We start from the raw sequence: 18,084 nt of genomic DNA, 5'->3' as shown, positions 1-18,084 counted from the left end.
TAGAGTGTGATTTTAAAAATGCTAATTAAATCTTACTCTCTGGTTTAAAAAACCTTCTAGTGGTTTGGCAGTGCAGCAGAATAAAAACTCTTTACTATGGTTTTCAAGACCCTTTGTGATCTGGCTTCTGCCAGCTATCTGACCTCATTTTACATATTCTTCCCTTTTCTTGTGCCTTGAAAACCTCAAGTACATTCCTTTGTTACACTTTATGCTAACTGGTCCCTATGCCTCCTGTGTAATTAACCCAGATCTTCTTAAGGCTGGCCCTTTTCAATTATCTAGGTTTTGGCTCACATGTAAACTCAGTGAAACCTTCCCTTATCCCTAGTTCAAAGCAGTGTTCCTTTCTCTACTATCCTCCCCACAAGTCATTCTTATTACTATTTATTGCATTATTTTTGTTCATTGCAATTATGATGATCAGAAAGAATCTTAGTTGCTCTTTTTTTTTTCTTTCTTTTTTAAATGTGATTTGTTATGGTGGGGCCCTAGTCTGTCTTCACAGCTGTATACTTGGTGCCCATATCATGCCTGACACAGGGAAGGCCTCAGTACTTTGTTGCGTTATCTATTAAACACAAATGTCTTTAGCTAAACTAACTTTTTTGTAAGTACCTTGTAAACCGACCAGCAAACTTTTTTTCTGGCAACAGAAAATTGTGGGACTACATTATCCAAACTTTTTTTTTTTTTAAGATTTTATTTATTTATTTGACAGAAATCACAAGTAGGCAGAGAGGCAGATAGAGGCGGGGTGGGTGGGGGAAGCAGGCTCCCCACTGAGCAGAGAGCCCGATGCAGGCCTCCATCCCAGGACTCTGAGATCATAACCTGAGCCGAAGGCAGAGGATTTAAACCACTGAGCCACCCAGGCACCCCTTTATCTAAACTTTAAAAGAAAATGAAACACTTTTTTCTGATATTTAAAAAAAAAAAAAAGCTTCCCAGAGAATTTAGAACAGCATTGTGTCTAGAATAAACTCACTGATCTCCTACTTTACCTGAATCTGACATATTAGGAAAACTATACTTTACCATGGGTGAAGAGAACTACTTCATGAGTAAGTAAGCCTGGAAAATGCCAGTGCATCCAGCTAGAGCTTATCACACCATCAGATCAGAGAGAATAAATTTAAATCTCTTCTAGAGCAGCGAATGACATAGTGTCACTGGAGACATTCAAGGCTCCCTTGCTAACTCTGAGAACAGGGGTCTAACAGGAAACTAACTTTTGATGTCCTGTCCTGGGTCACAAGCAGAGATCAAGACAGACATACATACATACATACATAGAACAAAATAGAATAAAATGCAATTGAATACAAGAGACAACATACATACTGGCAGGCTTGGGTACGTGGTATGTGCTCTTGTGCAGTGTAAGGGGAAGGACTGGAGGAGTGGGCTACATAATTTGCCCAGCCCACTGCAAAATGAAAAATTATTAAACATTCCAAGATGGTGACAGGCAGCAAAGCATTGTGTCAGGGCTTTACACCCAGCAGGGCCCTTCCGAGGTCAGGGCCCTAAGCACCTGCACAGCCACACACCTGAAGCCCATCCTGGGGAGATGATAGGATTAGAATTCATCTCCACAGATTAGAAAGTACCCATATCCCCACCCCTGTCAAAACAGCAAGAGCACCAAAAAACAACTACTGGAATTGGAGAAGATAGTGCACAGCCTTGATGGTGGTGGTGGTGGTGGTGGTGGCGCTGGGTGAGGCTGGGAGTACTGGTCTTACAGAGCAGACTTTAGAATGATGGGAGAGGAAAGAAACCAGGGTTTGTGAGGCTCCAGAAATAAAGGTGTCGGATAGAGAATAAGTTAAAGGGAAAGAGGCCACATCAGACCTTCCTCTTGTCTTTATGTAGACAATGTCTGTTCTTTCACGAGACCATCTCCCGAATTCAGCCACTTGTGTATGTCTGGTGCCTTTGGGAGCTGCGGTGGGGTAGGTGGAGTTGGGTATCAGGGTGTGTCAGAGACAAAAAGGTAGGGACAGGTTTAAATACATTTCCGTGGACAGGCTTCCTACCCTCTCTGGCAAGAAACCCAAGGGCTCCCAGAAGGAGGCGGGATGTAACTGGATTTCCGAGGACCCTCTATTTTCACCCTCCCTTGAAGCTTCGAAGGTAAGACCCACGGAAAACCGCAGGGCTCGGCGTTCTTCCGTCCATCACAGGTCACCTCACGGGTAGAAGTGCGTTGTCCTCGGGCATTAGGAACTGGTGGCGGGGACTGGGGACTTGGAAACTGGCGGCGCTAGGAAGTCGGTCGGAGGAGATGCGCCCCGGTCCCCTCCGTCTGCGGCCGGGCAACCCGGCCAGCGGACACCGGAGTCCGGACGGAGAGGGATGGACCATGCCCACGGAGACGGCCTCAAGCCCCGCCGTTCAGTCCTGCCCCGGCTCGGGGAGGCTCAGGCCCCGGGAGCCCAGGGCGGAGGGGGCGGCGACCGGGCACCCTGCGGCTACTGCGGCCGCGCGGCCGCGGCTCTTGCGGCTCCGGCGCCCGCCGGGTGGTGTCTCCGCAGTGCCCGCCTCCAAGCTCCCCTTCCCCGCCCCTCGCGCCCCCTTCCCCGCCCCCGTCCGGCGCCTGGCGCCCCGGCCGCGCTGACCCGCCGCCCCGTCCCTCGGAGCGCGCCGCGGCGGCTGCTCCACGGCGGCGGCAGCGCCTCCCCCGTGCGGCGCCCGCGCTCCCGGCGGCGCAGCCCTCCCGCCTCAGCCATTTTCCCTCCCCCCCGCTCCCCTCCCGATCCTCATCCTCTCGCCCTCCCCCCGCGCGGGGACTTTTCCGGAAAGTTTTTATTTTCCGCTTCGGCTCTTGGAGAAAGAAGCTCCCGGCTCCGCGGCAGCAAAACTTTTCGGCTGCCGCTCCGCCGGCCCCCGCCCTCGGCTGCCCGGCCCCGCGGCCCTTGGCGCGCCCCGCGGAGCGATGAGCGCCCCTCCGGTCCTGCGGCCGCCCAGCCCGCTGCTGCCCGTGGCGGCGGCGGCAGCGGCGGCCGCCGCCGCGCTGGTCCCGGGGTCGGGGCCGGGGCCCGCGCCGTTCTTGGCTTCCGTCGCGGCCCCGGCCGGGGGCATCTCGTTCCATCTGCAGATCGGCCTGAGCCGCGAGCCGGTGCTGCTGCTGCAGGACTCGTCCGGGGACTACAGCCTGGCGCACGTCCGCGAGATGGCTTGCTCCATCGTCGACCAGAAGGTAAGGCTCCGTACAGGGGGCGCTGCCCGTCCGGTCGCCCCTCGCCGTACCAACTTTCCGGCTCCGGGGGCTCGGCCGGGAGCCAGCCTCGCCGGCGCTCTGGAAGGGTCTGGCACCGGCCAGGGTTGGACGCCTGCATCTGAGGCACTGCATTCCCTGTTGTCTGGTTCTCCCCTTGCCCCATCTTCTTGCATTCCCGATTTCTCTGCAGTCCGCATCCTCCTCACCCATTTCCATTCCCCTCGGGACATTTCCAGGTATGTCGCTTGTCCATTTCTTCTAGTGCCTCTCCCTCCGCTTAAGACTTCTCGGCTCCCCCCTCTCTTCCCGCTGGACCCTGGACCGGCACGTTCCTGGCGCCAGATTCCTCCTTCCCGTACGAGAGGTATCCCCCCACCCCGCCCCGCCTCCCCCGGGACACGCTCAACACGATTTCAGCACCACTCCCTTCCTCTTCAGGCCCCTCTCCCAGCTCACACTGATGCTAAGGAGTTGCTGGAATGATCTACAGATGAGGAATTTCTCACCTGTCAAATAAGCTTTTAAGAGGGGATGATTGACTCAGCCAGCTGTGAAAACAACTGATCAGAACACAACCACTCACCTCCTGGTACTCTTTTAGTCCTACCTTTGTGTGAACGTGAAAGCGAATTTTTCACCCCCGAGATACTGATAGTGGGGCATTGAAGTGGAGGCACAGACATATAAAAGGTGGGGGTACTCCCAGGGGCACCCCAAGGCTGATTGTGCCCTTAAGTTTGAGGCTGTGGGACTCTGGACAGCAGTCACAAAGGCAGCTTGGAAAGAGGGCCATTATCCAGGGCCAGGCCACCCAGGGAGGAGACCCACCCTGCCCACCACTGTTTATAGTGCAATTCTGAATTTCAGGTTGTTTCTGTAGCCATCGGAGTGATGCTGCATGGAAAGGGGTGATAAGAGTGTGAAGGAGAGGGGGCCCTGGCGCCAGTCTTCTCAGTATAAACAGGCAGGGTTTAGGGAGTGGGGACAGAAGTCTTTGAAGGTGCTGAATTTCAACCCTGGAGGACTGGCTAGTACTTGCCTTATAAAGGTCACTTGAATAATCATGACTGTTTTCTTTAAAGTATTTGGAATAGAGTTTGCTAAATCCAAGTGTTGTTAATTGTGGCATCAGGCACAGGGATGTTAGGAAAAAGCCCCAGGAAGGAAAAAAAAAAACCCAGTAATCTAGGAAGTTTGTAAAAGTTCTGGAGGCTAGACTAAGGCAACAATGAGTGTCAAGAATTTTTGGTTATTTAATGTAGTGACATTTTATATTGTGTATGACTCAATTTTTCAACTTCCATGTGAACGACAGATTCTGTCTAATTCTAGTACAAGTCGTGTCACGTGCCTTCTCATCAATATTATGGAATATTTGTTGCAGGTGAACAGGAGAATTCTCTAGGCACTGAAAGCCTTTCCTAAGTGGAAGGTGTAGTCTACAGCAGTCTCCATTACGGTACAAACCCAGTTGATTTAAGAGCATTACTGGATAAGCATAAAAACAATATAATAAAATTTCTCAAAAATCCAATGCAATTTTATAGAATTTTAATTTACCTAAATTTAGGGGTTTTTTTGTTTGTTTGTTTTTTAGATTTCCTTTATTTATTTGACAGGCAGAGATCACAAGTAGGCAGAGAGGCAGGCAGAGAGAGAGAAGGGGAAGCAGGCTCCCGGAGGAGAAGAGAGCCAGATGTGGGGCTCGATCCTAGGACTCTCAGATCACGACCTGAGCTGAAGGCGGAGGCTTTAACCCACTGAGCCACCCAGGCACTAATTTACCTAAATTTAAAACAAGTGATAGAGTCACAGGGAATATTCAGATTGAGTCAGATTAATATGGACAGACTATTTTCGACCAGCTTTAAAACACACACACACCTTTGATGGAGTTTAGGATGGAGAGAAACATTAATGGTTTAAGAGGTTTGGGGATTGGGATTTTAAATGGAGAGTGAACTCCAGTGGTGTCAGTAGCTACCAAGAGGGGGTTTTATGGAGGGAACAATATAATATGAGTGCGAAGGGAGAGAGCTCCAAGCACCTACAGACTACAGCAGGCCTGAGGGTAGTGACTAGGGTATTTAGAGAATGAACTCAAATTATTAGAAGCCTTCGTATCTTCCACATAGAGATACAAGGACATCTGAAAGATGGATTTGCTGTGTGGAAGATGTTTTAGAATGCTAACAATGTTATGGTAGAAAGAAAACTGAAGTTTAGTCTTGAGTTACTTGGGACCTGAGCCAACACTCTGGGGAGAGACCTGGAAAGGGAAACTCATCAGCCTTGGTGGCGGATTTATAAGGGGACCCTCTTCCTTTTGTATTTCCTCTGTAGTTCTTCTGTTTCTGAAAGAAGAGTTTGAGAAGTTTAATGGCTTGGATTAGCCAAGGTAAAAACTCCCTTGTACTTTTTTTTTTTTTTTTTTTTTAAGGTTATGGCAAAGAGTTCCATTTAGAGGTATGGATTTGAGGGGTTTTTATATACAGAATACTGTAAATAAATATATATTGGTGAGTCTGGACAGAAAAATTTCCATTTATCTGTCTTCTATCATCTCTCTTGAGATACATTATCATCCGAGGCAGAAACAAGACTAAGAGGGCTGAATATCCATCACAGGACAGCAGAGATCTCTTTGCTTTGCGACAAGGGAAATGGCAGACAGGGTCAGTGCTGAATTAAGGAAATGGGAGGAGATCCTTTGTCCCTTATTTCAGGTTCTCTTAAGTATTGGCTGAAGATACCAACCATGATAGGAGCGAAAAAGAGAGAGGGAGGGAAATGAATGTTTTAGGTGAGAACTGAGAGTTTGAAGTCACTTACAATTTATAATGTAGACATGGATCATGTTGAGCTTACAGCAGAAGGTTCTGATTTTCTGAGCCCTCTACTTTCATTGTTTCATTAACTTTTTGAAAAGGGGTTTCATAGAATTTGAGGATTCCCTAAGTACTCATACTAAAAGAGATCAGACTAGCTTAAATCTTTGGAAGTATTAGCTGACAACTCAGTTTATTTCGGCAGTATTTGTGGGGCATTTCTTGTGGAGCATGCAACTGAGGTGTGTAGGGCTGAATAAGAGAGATCCTGTCCCTGAGAAACTCATCTTCAAGTTAATACTGTTGTTATTTAGAATTTAGAGTATAGTTTGTCTTTGATTGTGTAGGTTTGGAAAGTGGCAGACATTTGATTGTACTTGAAAATTTTTAATGGTAATTCAGTATTTTAAGATAAATATACTCCAAATATGTTCTGAATTATATGACTAAAGAATTATTTATTTTATCTTTTAGTTTGGGTAAAAAATCTAGTCCTGCTCTTCTGTATATAACAATGTTTAGATATACAATATGTTATTCCTTCTTTTTTGGAAGTATTAGCCTAAAGGTTTACTTATGCTTATTTCTTTACTTTGCAAGCATATAACCTTGAAGGCTGGTTGTGTATAAAGACATGCATTCTGTTAGTATACATGATTGTTTTCTGGGAGGTAAAAAAAATAACAGTAGGGGCACCTGGGTGGCTCAGTGAGTTAAAGCTTCTGCCTTCAGCTCAGGTCATGATCCCAGGGTCCTAGGATCGAGCCCCACATCAGGCTCTCTGCTCCGAGGGGAGCCTGCTTTCTCCTCTCTCTCTGTCTGCCTCTCTGCCTGCTTGTGATCTCCGTCTGTCAAATAAATTTTAAAAAAATCTTAAAAAAAAAAACAGTAATTGACTTCCTTTTGAAACAGTGTTACTTTTCACTATCAAAAGACCCTTGAATATATAGGAAGAAGGAATTGGTTTGAAGCAAGGAACAGTATTCCAAAGGAAGAATTAGTTTGATTTTGTAGTGCATTGTCTATCTGTGTCTCTACACACACACATGTACACACACACTTCTTTTAAACAAGAAATATTAATTTAGGGATGTGAGATGCAATTAATAAGACTATCTGTCCATTCATTTTGGTTTTTATCTTGTTAAATGACTCATATTTCCCTTTTGAATTTACTAAAATGAAGTAGTAGCATGAGTTAGACTCTGGCATATAGTTTCAGTTTACACAGTCATGTATCTGACTGGAGAAACTAAAGAGTGAGATTTTATAGATGATAGCTCACTAAAGGAATAATAAAGGTTAGTGCCTTGGTTTGAGAGCAGCTTTGCTATGCTTGTAATTGTTTTTCTTTCTGAATTGTAAAATTGTTCTCTTAACAATTGTAGTATCATTCTATACAACAGTACAGAAGTCATTTCATTAAGTGATTTCTTTAAAGATTTTTAAAAAATTTATTTGACACGGAGAGAGAGAGATCACAAGTAGGCAGAGAGGCAGGCAGAGAGTTGTGGGGGCGAGCAGACTCCCTGCTGAGCAAAGAGCCCCATGTGGGGCTCATTCCCAGGACCCTAAGATCATGACCTGAACAAAAGGTGGAGGATTAACCCTCTGAGCCACCCAAGCACCTCTCATTAAGTGATTTTTTAATGTAATTCAATACTGTATGTTTAAAATTATGATTTTAAGCTTAGTAGTATAGTAGGAATATATTTTGATATATATGTAAAGCTCATGTACTGTATATTTGCAAAATTTACATATTTACATAGTAGTTTATTATTAAACTATATAAGTGTGTTCTGGAACATATTTTTAAAAGCCTACTTTGTCATGTATAGCCTTCAGGTGCTGAAGTATTGTTTTATATGTTGTATTGTAGCCTGCAAAAAGTGGAGCCTCATGTATAGCTCATAATCCAAAGAGAAACTTCACTTTGCATTTTTTAGCAATATGCAGAACTGAAAACCTTTTCTTTCTTTCTTTCTTTTTTTTTTTTTTTTAAGATCTTATTTTTTATTTGACAGAGAGACAGAGAGAGGGAACAGAAGCAGGGGGAGTGGGAGAGGGAGAAGCAGGCTTACCCCTGAGCAGAGAGCCTGATGTCGGTGGGGGCAGGGGGGCCACTCAATCCCAGGACCCTGGGATCATAATCTGAGCCCAAGGCAGACACTTAACCACTGAACCACCCAGGCACCTCAGAAAACATTTTCTTATAGCTGTATGCTATTTAATAATTTTCATAAAAAGAATATTCTTTTTTTAAAAAAATTATTTACTTAAGTAATCTATCCCAATGTGGAGCTCAACTCACAACCCCAAGATCAAGAGTCATATGTTCTTCTGACTGAGCCAGCCAGGCACCCCACAAGGAGAATTCTCTAGAATATTCTAGAAAATATTCTAGGAATTAGATGATTGGCTCTTTTGACAAATATAGATATTAATTTGGGTCTTTAGATCCGGGACTGAGATAAATTTGAAAGAATTTTCTGTGAAATCTATAGTGTGTGTGTATGTGGGAGTGGGAGTTGAAGGGTAGTTGTAGGGCTGGAAAATTATTAGTAAAGTCTGAAAATTTGCCCCATACTTGATAACTGTGTTGTTCTGTATCAACAGACTCCTATCACAGCTATTAAGGGAGATTTAGAACTTTATTTAACATTTGTTATTACTCTTTTTTTGTTTTTGTTTTTTGGTGAGGTGATTGTATATAGATCTTAACCAGTTTATGCATGAATGACTTTTAATGACCTTACTGGACAGTACAAGCAAATTTGTAAGCCTATGAATATATGGTTTTGACTTATCTAAGATTACTTTGAGTATTATGGATTTTATATATATATATATATATATGTATACATACACACACACACACACGAAGGATTAAGTATAGTGCTTGTCAAATAGATATATAATAAATAGGATTATTGATATTCCAGGGCTTTATGAACTAGTATGCTATCTTGTTAGCAAAAGAAATGTGTACTTTATTATTTTATTCTTATATCAACATATGAATAAAGTTGTGGTATTAAAAAACAGTATGACTCTACAGCCTAGATAACATGTTTTCTCTGCCTTCTATAACAAGACAAATCTTAGGAGTTGGTGTTTGAAACTGCTTCTCAAATTTCAACCTCTCAAGATTTCCTCAAGAAGTAATTTGATTATTGCTAGATGTAAGACACATATGCTGATAAAAGTATAGCACATCTTCATTACATTTTGTTAGTTTTGACAAGAAGTTGATTTAATTCAGTTGCAAGTGTAATTTCAACGATTCTTCATTTGATAAAAAAGAGAAATAAAATAGGTAAGGACGGGTGCCTGGGTGGCTCAGTTGGTTGGGCAGCTGCCTTCAGCTCAGGTCATGATCCCAGGGTCCTGGGATCGAGCCCCACATCAGGCTCTCTGCTCCACGGGGAGTCTGCTTCTCCCTCTGACCTCCTCTCTCATGCTCTCTCTGTCTGTCTCTCTGTTAAATAAATAAATAAAATCTTAAAAAAAAAAATAGGTAAGGATACAGTATTTGGCAACATAATGATTTTCAGATCTGGTCCTGAAGACCGAAATCAAAAGTTCCTTTCCAAATCTACTCCTGGTACGAAGAGGAAGGCACTTGTAAATGACTTTGGGAGATCATATTTTGCTCTTATAATAGCTTCTAGGGGTTGTTTGCTAAGTTGTTACATCTGATGAATAGCTCATATAACATAGTTGTTCGCACACATACCGAAGTGTAATATTGGGATGAGAGGCTGTTTTACTGGGAAAACAACTGGGTTAGCAGTTGCCTGAGCCAATCACAAGTCTATTTCAGATCTTTTCACTAATTACCACTTACCTCTTATTGAAGTCCATTTCCCATTATGAAACCTTTAAACAACCACAATCAATAAGTATCCATCCATCTTTTAAAGAGGAGTAGAAGAGATAATTACATGAAATGTGTGTATGTGATTTAGACTGGAGTCACTGAATAAGCTCAAGCTGTACCAAGAAACTACTGTGATCCAGGTAGCAGGGCTTGATCCAGATTTAGAGTGGAGGTGGGTAAAATGCAGTTCATAGGAGTTGATCATAACATCAGTGTTCTTTGTTTTATTTTTATATTTGTTTCCTTTGCTTTTCTGAGTTGGACATAACTAATATTTTTGACCTTTGACCTTCTAGAGTCACCTTGATTCATCTGAAAGATCTAAGCCCAAATGTGGAAACAGAGGTTAAAGAGGTGTGGGGGGGATCTTTTTAAAGATTGTGCTTAACTTTTAATTTCCTCAGCATTATTCTAGAGAGGCTTTGAAAATGAGAATTTGATTTTTTAAAACTTTTCTTAATGTTGGCATATGTTAGAACACAAAAGAACAAGATAAAAGTGCCTCAGTTTTTCTGTGTTGATAGAAATTAGATACAGAGAAAATGGTTATTTTGTTCACATGTATTCATAATTTTTTTCCATCTGCAAGAATATGTGAAGTTTCCCCCAGGAATTTCTTTGATACTGTCAACTAAGTATTTTTGTACCATTAAAAACCAATAATGACAGCACCACTTGAAGCTACTTGGCAGCTGAGAAACCCACATTTTGCTGTCTCTTACTCTCTCTTTCTAGTCTCACACAGAAAAGAGATAATTAAATAAACAAAGCTTTTGATTACCTGACCACTATAGCCGTTATGGAATATCACATATTTTAGATAGAAAGGTAAGAATTGGTGTAAAAGCACCACATATTAAGACACAATTTTGCCTGTAAAAATTTATAGTTTCCTGTGTAGAAGTTTCTTCCAAAGTTGCAAAAAAGGTTTTATTTGGCTAAAGCTAAACAGTTGATACAGCAGCTTAGCAATGTTGGCAAATACGAAGATTAGATTTTTAAATATGCAATCATGAAGGAATTTTGTTCCACTTATTTTGGTGAAAGGGGGAAAAATATGTACCCTTCGCTGGTTCATTGGCTTTTAGTCTGACTAAGCCACTGATGGATGAGGAATTTGTTGAATTTATTGCTTGTATTTAGGCATAATTAAAAAAAAAAATCTGATTTCTACTCTCCCTAATTGTCAGCAGCCACTTTTTTTCACATATGTATCATCAAATAAATGAAAAATATGAATGTGACAATGAAAATATTGAGCAAAAGGTATCAATGTACCTAATAAATGGTATTATTGATAATCTAAGGTCTATAGAATAGTACATTGTCTTATTAATAAAAGAAATAATTTTTATAAGCAGGAAACTTTTCTAACTTATTTTGTTAAAAAAAATTATATGTACCTTTTGTTTGTTTGGATTGTTGGAGAAATGCCATACTTCGAGCAATTGAAGTTTGCTTCATTATACAAGTTCTGTTTCAAAAATAATACAGTTGAGATCCAGTTAAAAGAGAATTAAATATGTGAAGTAAAGATCTGAACCTCTTTCCTTTTTCATTAACAATAAGATAAAAAGAATCTGAATTTAATCAAAGCTTGATTTGCTAAGATATGTCATAGACAAAAACATATTTGTGTATCAAATAAGACAACAATCTATTCAAATGTGAAATCCATATACCATTAAGTCAGTTTGCTTTTTGTCTGTTTTTCATAAATGTTTTAAGTTGACTTATTTAAAGTAAAAATTTTTTTGCTGGAAATTTATTCAGGTTGATTTATGTTAATGTAAATTTCAGATTTTCTTAAGAAACAAAATATTTTCCAGGAATCATTAGTTAAGATTAAACCAACAGGCTAATGTGTTAATGAAGTTTTTAAACTGTCAATGTTGAAAGTACAAAAAAAAGAAAAAATTGACCCTTTTCCTAGGTTGTCTAAATAACTCATACTAATGATATAATAACTAGCAGATAATTATGGAACCATTACTGGCTTTTGTAGGGTTAACTATAGTCAGAGTAGAGCTACCAGAGATTCTATTCTAGTTCAGGTGCTTGAATTAAGTAAGTTCCAGGGAACTTAATTGAATGAGGCCAGGTCAAATATTTATTCATGACATTGTCTCAACCTTTTTATCAATTAAATACAAACATTTTCCCCCCATTTTTTAACTCCTTAGGTTTTGAGAAATGGTGGTAGGCTCATGGTCTGGCAGGGCGTTTCAGCTGGGACCAGGAGTTCTTAGAAATCTCGCACTGGCTCCATCCTTCTCATAATGCTGGAATATCATGACCTACTTTCAGGGAGGGACATAAGAGCTCTAGGGCATCTGGTATGCGGAGTTGGAGGAATCTGAAAACACCTAAGGGTGATTTCTTTATCAAAGAAAAGAGATTAGGGTGGGACAAGAGGGTATTTCTCATTTTATGTGAGAGTCAAGTCTCCTGACCATGAGGAACCATCTGTATTGTCTTTGCACTCAGTGTCTTTGAAAGGTTTGTTGTGCATCCTGGATATGAAAAGCTGCAACTAGGAACATATGTGACTTGAAGAGTTAAAATTATTTAGGTATTGGTTGGTCCATTTAGACACTCCGAACAATAACAGTAGGGCTCTAGGCTGCTTGACCAAAAGCAATGGTCTAGGGCAAACAGCTGTAGCTTTTGCTCTCACCCAAAGCTTGAAAAGAGTCTCGGACAAACAGTGGGGTTGGAGGGGTGGAAGTTAAACTTTGGTATTGGCTTCAGATCAGTGGTGGTGAACAGACCTGAGCAGGCTACAGTAGGCGAGGCCTCTGGGATTATGAGACTAGTGGCACCAGAGGGCAGAAGAGGACAGGGAAGCTCTGACCTCCTGTGGATTGAGTTGGCATGAATGGTGCCACCACATAACTCATGGATAGCAGTGGGGAGAGGTTTAGAGTTGGCTTTTTACAAGCTGAGTAGTTCTCCTTGGAAGTCTTCAGTGTCACAGATGAGACGTTCAAGGAGCAATTCCAGGATGACGTGATGGGAGAGTTTTAGGAAGAGCTTGTCCTGGGAACATTGGGTCATGCTCTGTAAGGTTCTGGGCCTTATGCTAACAATGGCTGGCAGAGGGAAGCCTCCAGAAACAAAACCTTCCTGGCATGTACTCTGTGTGCCTGCCTGTATCTTGGCTTCTTTTCATTTGTCATCTCTGATTTTCATAGTAGCCCTTTGTGATGGACATTTTCCCTCCAATTTAAGGATAAGGAAACTGAAGGAAGTTCAGTTGTTTACCCCCCACATGGCTAATAAATAGAAAGCAAACCCCCCAGTATCTGATTCATTTCACTATAGCTATTCCTAAGAACAGAGGGTGCTGGGCTGCCCATAGATCTGAATAGAGATTTTGGAGTTATCAGAGTATGGGAGAGGGGGAAATGTTAAATTTCCTATTGTGTTGGCTGAAATTTACTTAAAGGCACTGAAGCTTTGACAGTGTATTATTTATGTGTGTGTTTAAATCCTTATTCTGGGGGCGCCTGGGTGGCTCAGTGGGTTAAAGCCTCTGCCTTCGGCTCAGGTTATGATCCCAGGGTCCTGGGATCAAGCCCCACATCGGGCTGTCCGCTCTGTGGAGAGCCTGCTTCCTCCTCTCTCTCTGCCTACTTCTGATCTCTGTCAAATAAATAAATAAAATCTTAAAAAAAAATAAATTAAAAAAAATCCTTATTCTGGAAGGCTTCATTTATCTGGAATTAACATCTCCCTTCATGGTCAGCTAAATGTATAACCACTCTGGTGGCCACCACAACAATGTGTCTCTTATTGGTGGCAAGATACTGCCTCCACCCTCCCCCCCACCCCCAGCCAAGTACTGATAATTAATGTAAGGAACATTAAAGATGGACTCTTCCTAGGAATATTAGGGTCATGACAGATAGCTGATTGCCCAAAGTATTTTAGAGCCATATCTCACCCATGAGTTAATAAGCCTTTTTTTATTAAAGTGGGGTAGCAGAATTTGGTATTTAGGTTGCCCACATGCTAAGGATCATGCTTTGCAGATACATTTTCACTTTTTATAAATTTTCTGTGTTTGTTTGCTTATTTTTGGTCCGTTTGTGAATGAACACTCCCTAAATTAAACTTTCTCCCTCTTGTTGTGCATGATTAATCGTAGGCTTTGTGGAAGTTTTCTTTCCACTTAAGTACTACTGGCTATTCCAGATTGTGACTTGCCTTGCATTCGTTTGTATTGCTTGTGTACAGGTCTAAGGCCAATACTTCCCTTGTAGACTAATTGTACAATCTTGAGGCTTTACAAAAATGTAGCTTTAGATATAGATAGACATGATATAATCTAAAGTATATTGGTAATTCAATTAAATCCTAAGTATTTCTGCCCTGCATGACTCCTTGGAAGTATGCAGTAGTTATTTGTTCATAACAGATGAGATAGGTGACTAAAATGTTGCCTCTTTTTGATAAATTTAGAACTTTTACAGAATGGATGGGTTACAGAAAGAATTCTCTTTTGATATGACTTCTGGTAGTCTCTTGGCTGACAGAAAGGCAGCAGACCTCTCCAGCGGCACTAGAAGTCTGACTTTGCTAGATATCGGTTAGTCAAGTACTGTGCCTTGTAAGCCCTATCTTTTTTTTTTTTTTTAAAGATTTTATTTATTTATTTGACAGAAATCACAAGTGGGCAGAGAGAGAGAGAGGAGGAAGCAGGCTCCCTGCTGAGCAGAGAGAGCCCGATGCAGGACTGGATCCCCAGACCCCGAGATCATGACCTGAGCCAAAGGCAGCGGCTTAACCCACTGAGCCACCCAGGTGCCCCTGTAAGCCCTATCTTGAGATAGTTCATCTAACTAGTGGGACACCTGGGCATCAGTTATTGTTTGAGGAGTAGTTAGATGGGTCACTCATGCCTAGCTCTTCTCTACTAAATGACTAGTACTGAGAAATAATTGATTAGCTTCAGAGTAGCTCCTAGACTGGATGGCTCTGTGCCCTTCCCTGTGACGGATAATAATTTCGTCTATTGATATGGAAAGAGATGTGGTCACCCTGGGACGTACATCTTTAGAATAATCAAATACAGCCAAGAGCTTGAATAGATCTTCAAAGAATAAAAGACTAGGTCTTGCATGATCTTTGCTTTTATTCAGTTCTTTGGGATCTGAGCTAATAGGCTATGTTAAATAGAATGACTGTATACCCACTTGTCCAGAACCCTCCGTTTATGTGTGTTGTCTTAGAATTCCTTTTGAGTGTATGTTCAACAATAAAAGCTATGGAGCTTTAAGTTAAAAATAAACAACAAGCAAAACCAGAAAGAAAAATCTTCCTTAGGGAAGACATTTTATGGTCTTCTGGCCAAAAATCCTTGTATATTAAAACATAAAAACAAAACTTTACCCTGTGATCAAAAGTTTTTGTATAAGTTAAAGATGAACAGACAACGAACATTTAGAAATGGTTTCATTAACTAGTTAATTAGATCTCACACTGAATGTAGAATCTGAAGTAGTTTCAAGTCTACTTTCTCCAATCAGTGTAAATCAAGATACTTTGATAGGTTTGTACATGTTTATTGTGTCAAACAGCAAATAATTTTACTTATTTTGGTAGTTCATACTACCTTTATTATTTCAAATAGGCAAACAGGAAAGGTCTGCCTTGAAGCTTCAGCACCCACGGCAACCATCACAAAGACAAAATACTCTGACTTACATGCAGAAGGACACCATCATAGTTTCGAGCTGTACTTTATTACATTCTGTGTGCTGGAGAAAATAACATGGTTAGCCAAAAAAAAAAAAAAGAGAGAGAGAGAGTTTTTATACAAATCCTCTTTATTATTTAGAAAACTCGTTTTCTATTTAAAAAAAAATAGGCAAATAAGTAAGGTAAAATTTTGGAAATTATAGTGTCCCACAATCACAATGTGTAGGCTGTAGCTCATATTTTCTTAAGATGTTCAGAGGCATAGACTGAATAAAGCAAATACATGTTATACCTATCACTCTTCACTTGATTTCTGTTGATAAATATGTTGTTGAAATAATATTAACAATTACAGGTTCAGAAATTATAATGTTGAAGGTTCTGGCTCCTGAAAAATAATGCAAGTCAGTGGGTTTAAGGCCACTTGAAAAGGAACTTGATTTTGTGTAATCTTCTCTGTTTAGATTTCCCCACATGAAAAATTATAACTTTTATAATTCAATTACTTAATTATTTTTCTTTTATTTTGAAAATTATAAAATTACCCTGTGTAATAGGCTGAATAATGACCCTGAAAGATGTCTACATTCTAATCCCTGGAATTTGTGAATGTTAAGGTAAAAAGGACTTGGCATATGTGATTAAGGCAAGACTTTGAGACAGGGAAATTATCCTGGATTAACTGGGTGAGCCCAGTCCCATCACATGAAGGCCTTAAAAGTGGTGAATCTTCCAGGTTAGGTCAGATAGATGAGACTGAGGAGAGATTCTAACCATGAGAGGGACTCTTTCCTCTATTGCTGACTTTGAAGATGGAAGAAATGGACAAGAGCCAAGGAATGCTGGGGTCTGAGTATGAGGGAAGCAGGGGGAGTTAGAGAACAATAGTGATAGGAGAGGTGACAACAGAAACAGAAGGTTGGAGTGATGCAAGGAAGGGGGCAGGAAGCAAGTAATTCAGTCAAAGCTGAGAGCTCAGAGCTCAAAAAGGCAAGAAAAGTGATCTTCCTAAAGAACCTCAGAGGGAACCATTTCTTGGCTTTAGCCCAGGGAGACTGATTTTGGACTTCTGATTTCCAGAACTGGAAGAGAGTAAGTTTATGTTTTTATTTATTTATTTATTTTTTTTTTTTTAAATTTTTTATTTTTTATAAACATATATTTTTTATATACATATATTTTTATCCCCAGGTCTGTGAATCACCAGGTTTACACACTTCACAGCACTCACCAAATCACATACCCTCCCCAATGTCCATAATCCCACCCCCTTCTCCCCAACCCCCTCCCCCCGGCAACCCTCAGTTTGTTTTGTGAGATTAAGAGTCATTTATGGTTTGTCTCCCTCCCAATCCCATCTTGTTTCATTTATTCTTCTACCCACTTAAGCCTCCATGTTGCATCACCACTTCCTCATATCAGGGAGATCATATGATAGTTGTCTTTCTCTGCTTGACTTATTTCGCTAAGCATGATACGCTCTAGTTCCATCCACGTTGTTGCAAATGGCAAGATTTCATTTCTTTTGATGGCTGCATAGTATTCCATTGTGTATATATACCACATCTTCTTGATCCATTCATCTGTTGATGGACATCTAGGTTCTTTCCATAGTTTGGCTATTGTGGACATTGCTGCTATAAACATTCGGGTGCATGTGTCCCTTTGGATCACTACATTTGTATCTTTAGGGTAAATACCCAATAGTGCAATTGCTGGGTCATAGGGCAGTTCTATTTTCAACATTTTGAGGAACCTCCATGCTGTTTTCCAGAGTGGCTGCACCAGCTTGCATTCCCACCAACAGTGTAGGAGGGTTCCCCTTTCTCCGCATCCTCGCCAGCATCTGTCATTTCCTGACTTGTTGATTTTAGCCATTCTGACTGGTGTGAGGTGATATCTCATTGTGGTTTTGATTTGTATTTCCCTGATGCCGAGTGATATGGAGCACTTTTTCATGTGTCTGTTCGCCCTCTGGATGTCTTCTTTGCAGAAATGTCTGTTCATGTCTTCTGCCCATTTCTTGATTGGATTATTTGTTCTTTGGGTGTTGAGTTTGCTAAGTTCTTTATAGATTCTGGACACTAGTCCTTTATCTGATATGTCGTTTGCAAATATCTTCTCCCATTCTGTCAGTTGTCTTTTGATTTTGTTAACTGTTTCCTTTGCTGTGCAAAAGCTTTTGATCTTGATGAAATCCCAGTAGTTCATTTTTTCCCTTGCTTCCCTTGCCTTTTGCGTTGTTCCTAGGAAGATGTTGCTGCGGCAGAGGTCGAAGAGGTTGCTGCCCGTGTTCTCCTCAAGGATTTTGATGGATTCCTTTCGTACATTGAGGTCCTTCATCCATTTTGAGTCTATTTTTGTGTGTGGTGTAAGGAAATGGTCCAATTTCATTTTTCTGCATGTGGCTGTCCAATTTTCCCAGCACCATTTATTGAAAAGGC

General features: G+C 41.2%; 1 protein-coding gene across 5 annotated transcripts in view; it reads left to right on the top strand.

The window, feature by feature from the left end:
* The first annotated feature begins 2,005 nt into the window (after positions 1–2,005).
* Positions 2,006–18,084, top strand: part of PRKD1 (protein kinase D1) — a 336,833-nt gene continuing 320,754 nt past the window's right edge. For 2 of the 5 annotated variants that reach the window (XM_059181824.1, XM_059181823.1), the window contains exon 1: positions 2,845–3,205. In XM_059181824.1, the coding sequence (XP_059037807.1) occupies positions 2,942–3,205 (264 nt within the window). In that variant the 5' untranslated portion in view covers positions 2,845–2,941. Of the gene's footprint in view, positions 3,206–18,084 lie in introns of all 5 variants that reach the window. The other 3 variants (XM_059181822.1, XM_059181820.1, XM_059181821.1) reach the window with 3 other exon arrangements.

This window comes from Mustela lutreola, chromosome 7 (assembly GCF_030435805.1).
Source record: "Mustela lutreola isolate mMusLut2 chromosome 7, mMusLut2.pri, whole genome shotgun sequence".
Classification (NCBI taxonomy): Eukaryota; Metazoa; Chordata; class Mammalia; order Carnivora; family Mustelidae; genus Mustela; species Mustela lutreola.
This window is presented reverse-complemented; position numbering and strand designations above follow the sequence as displayed.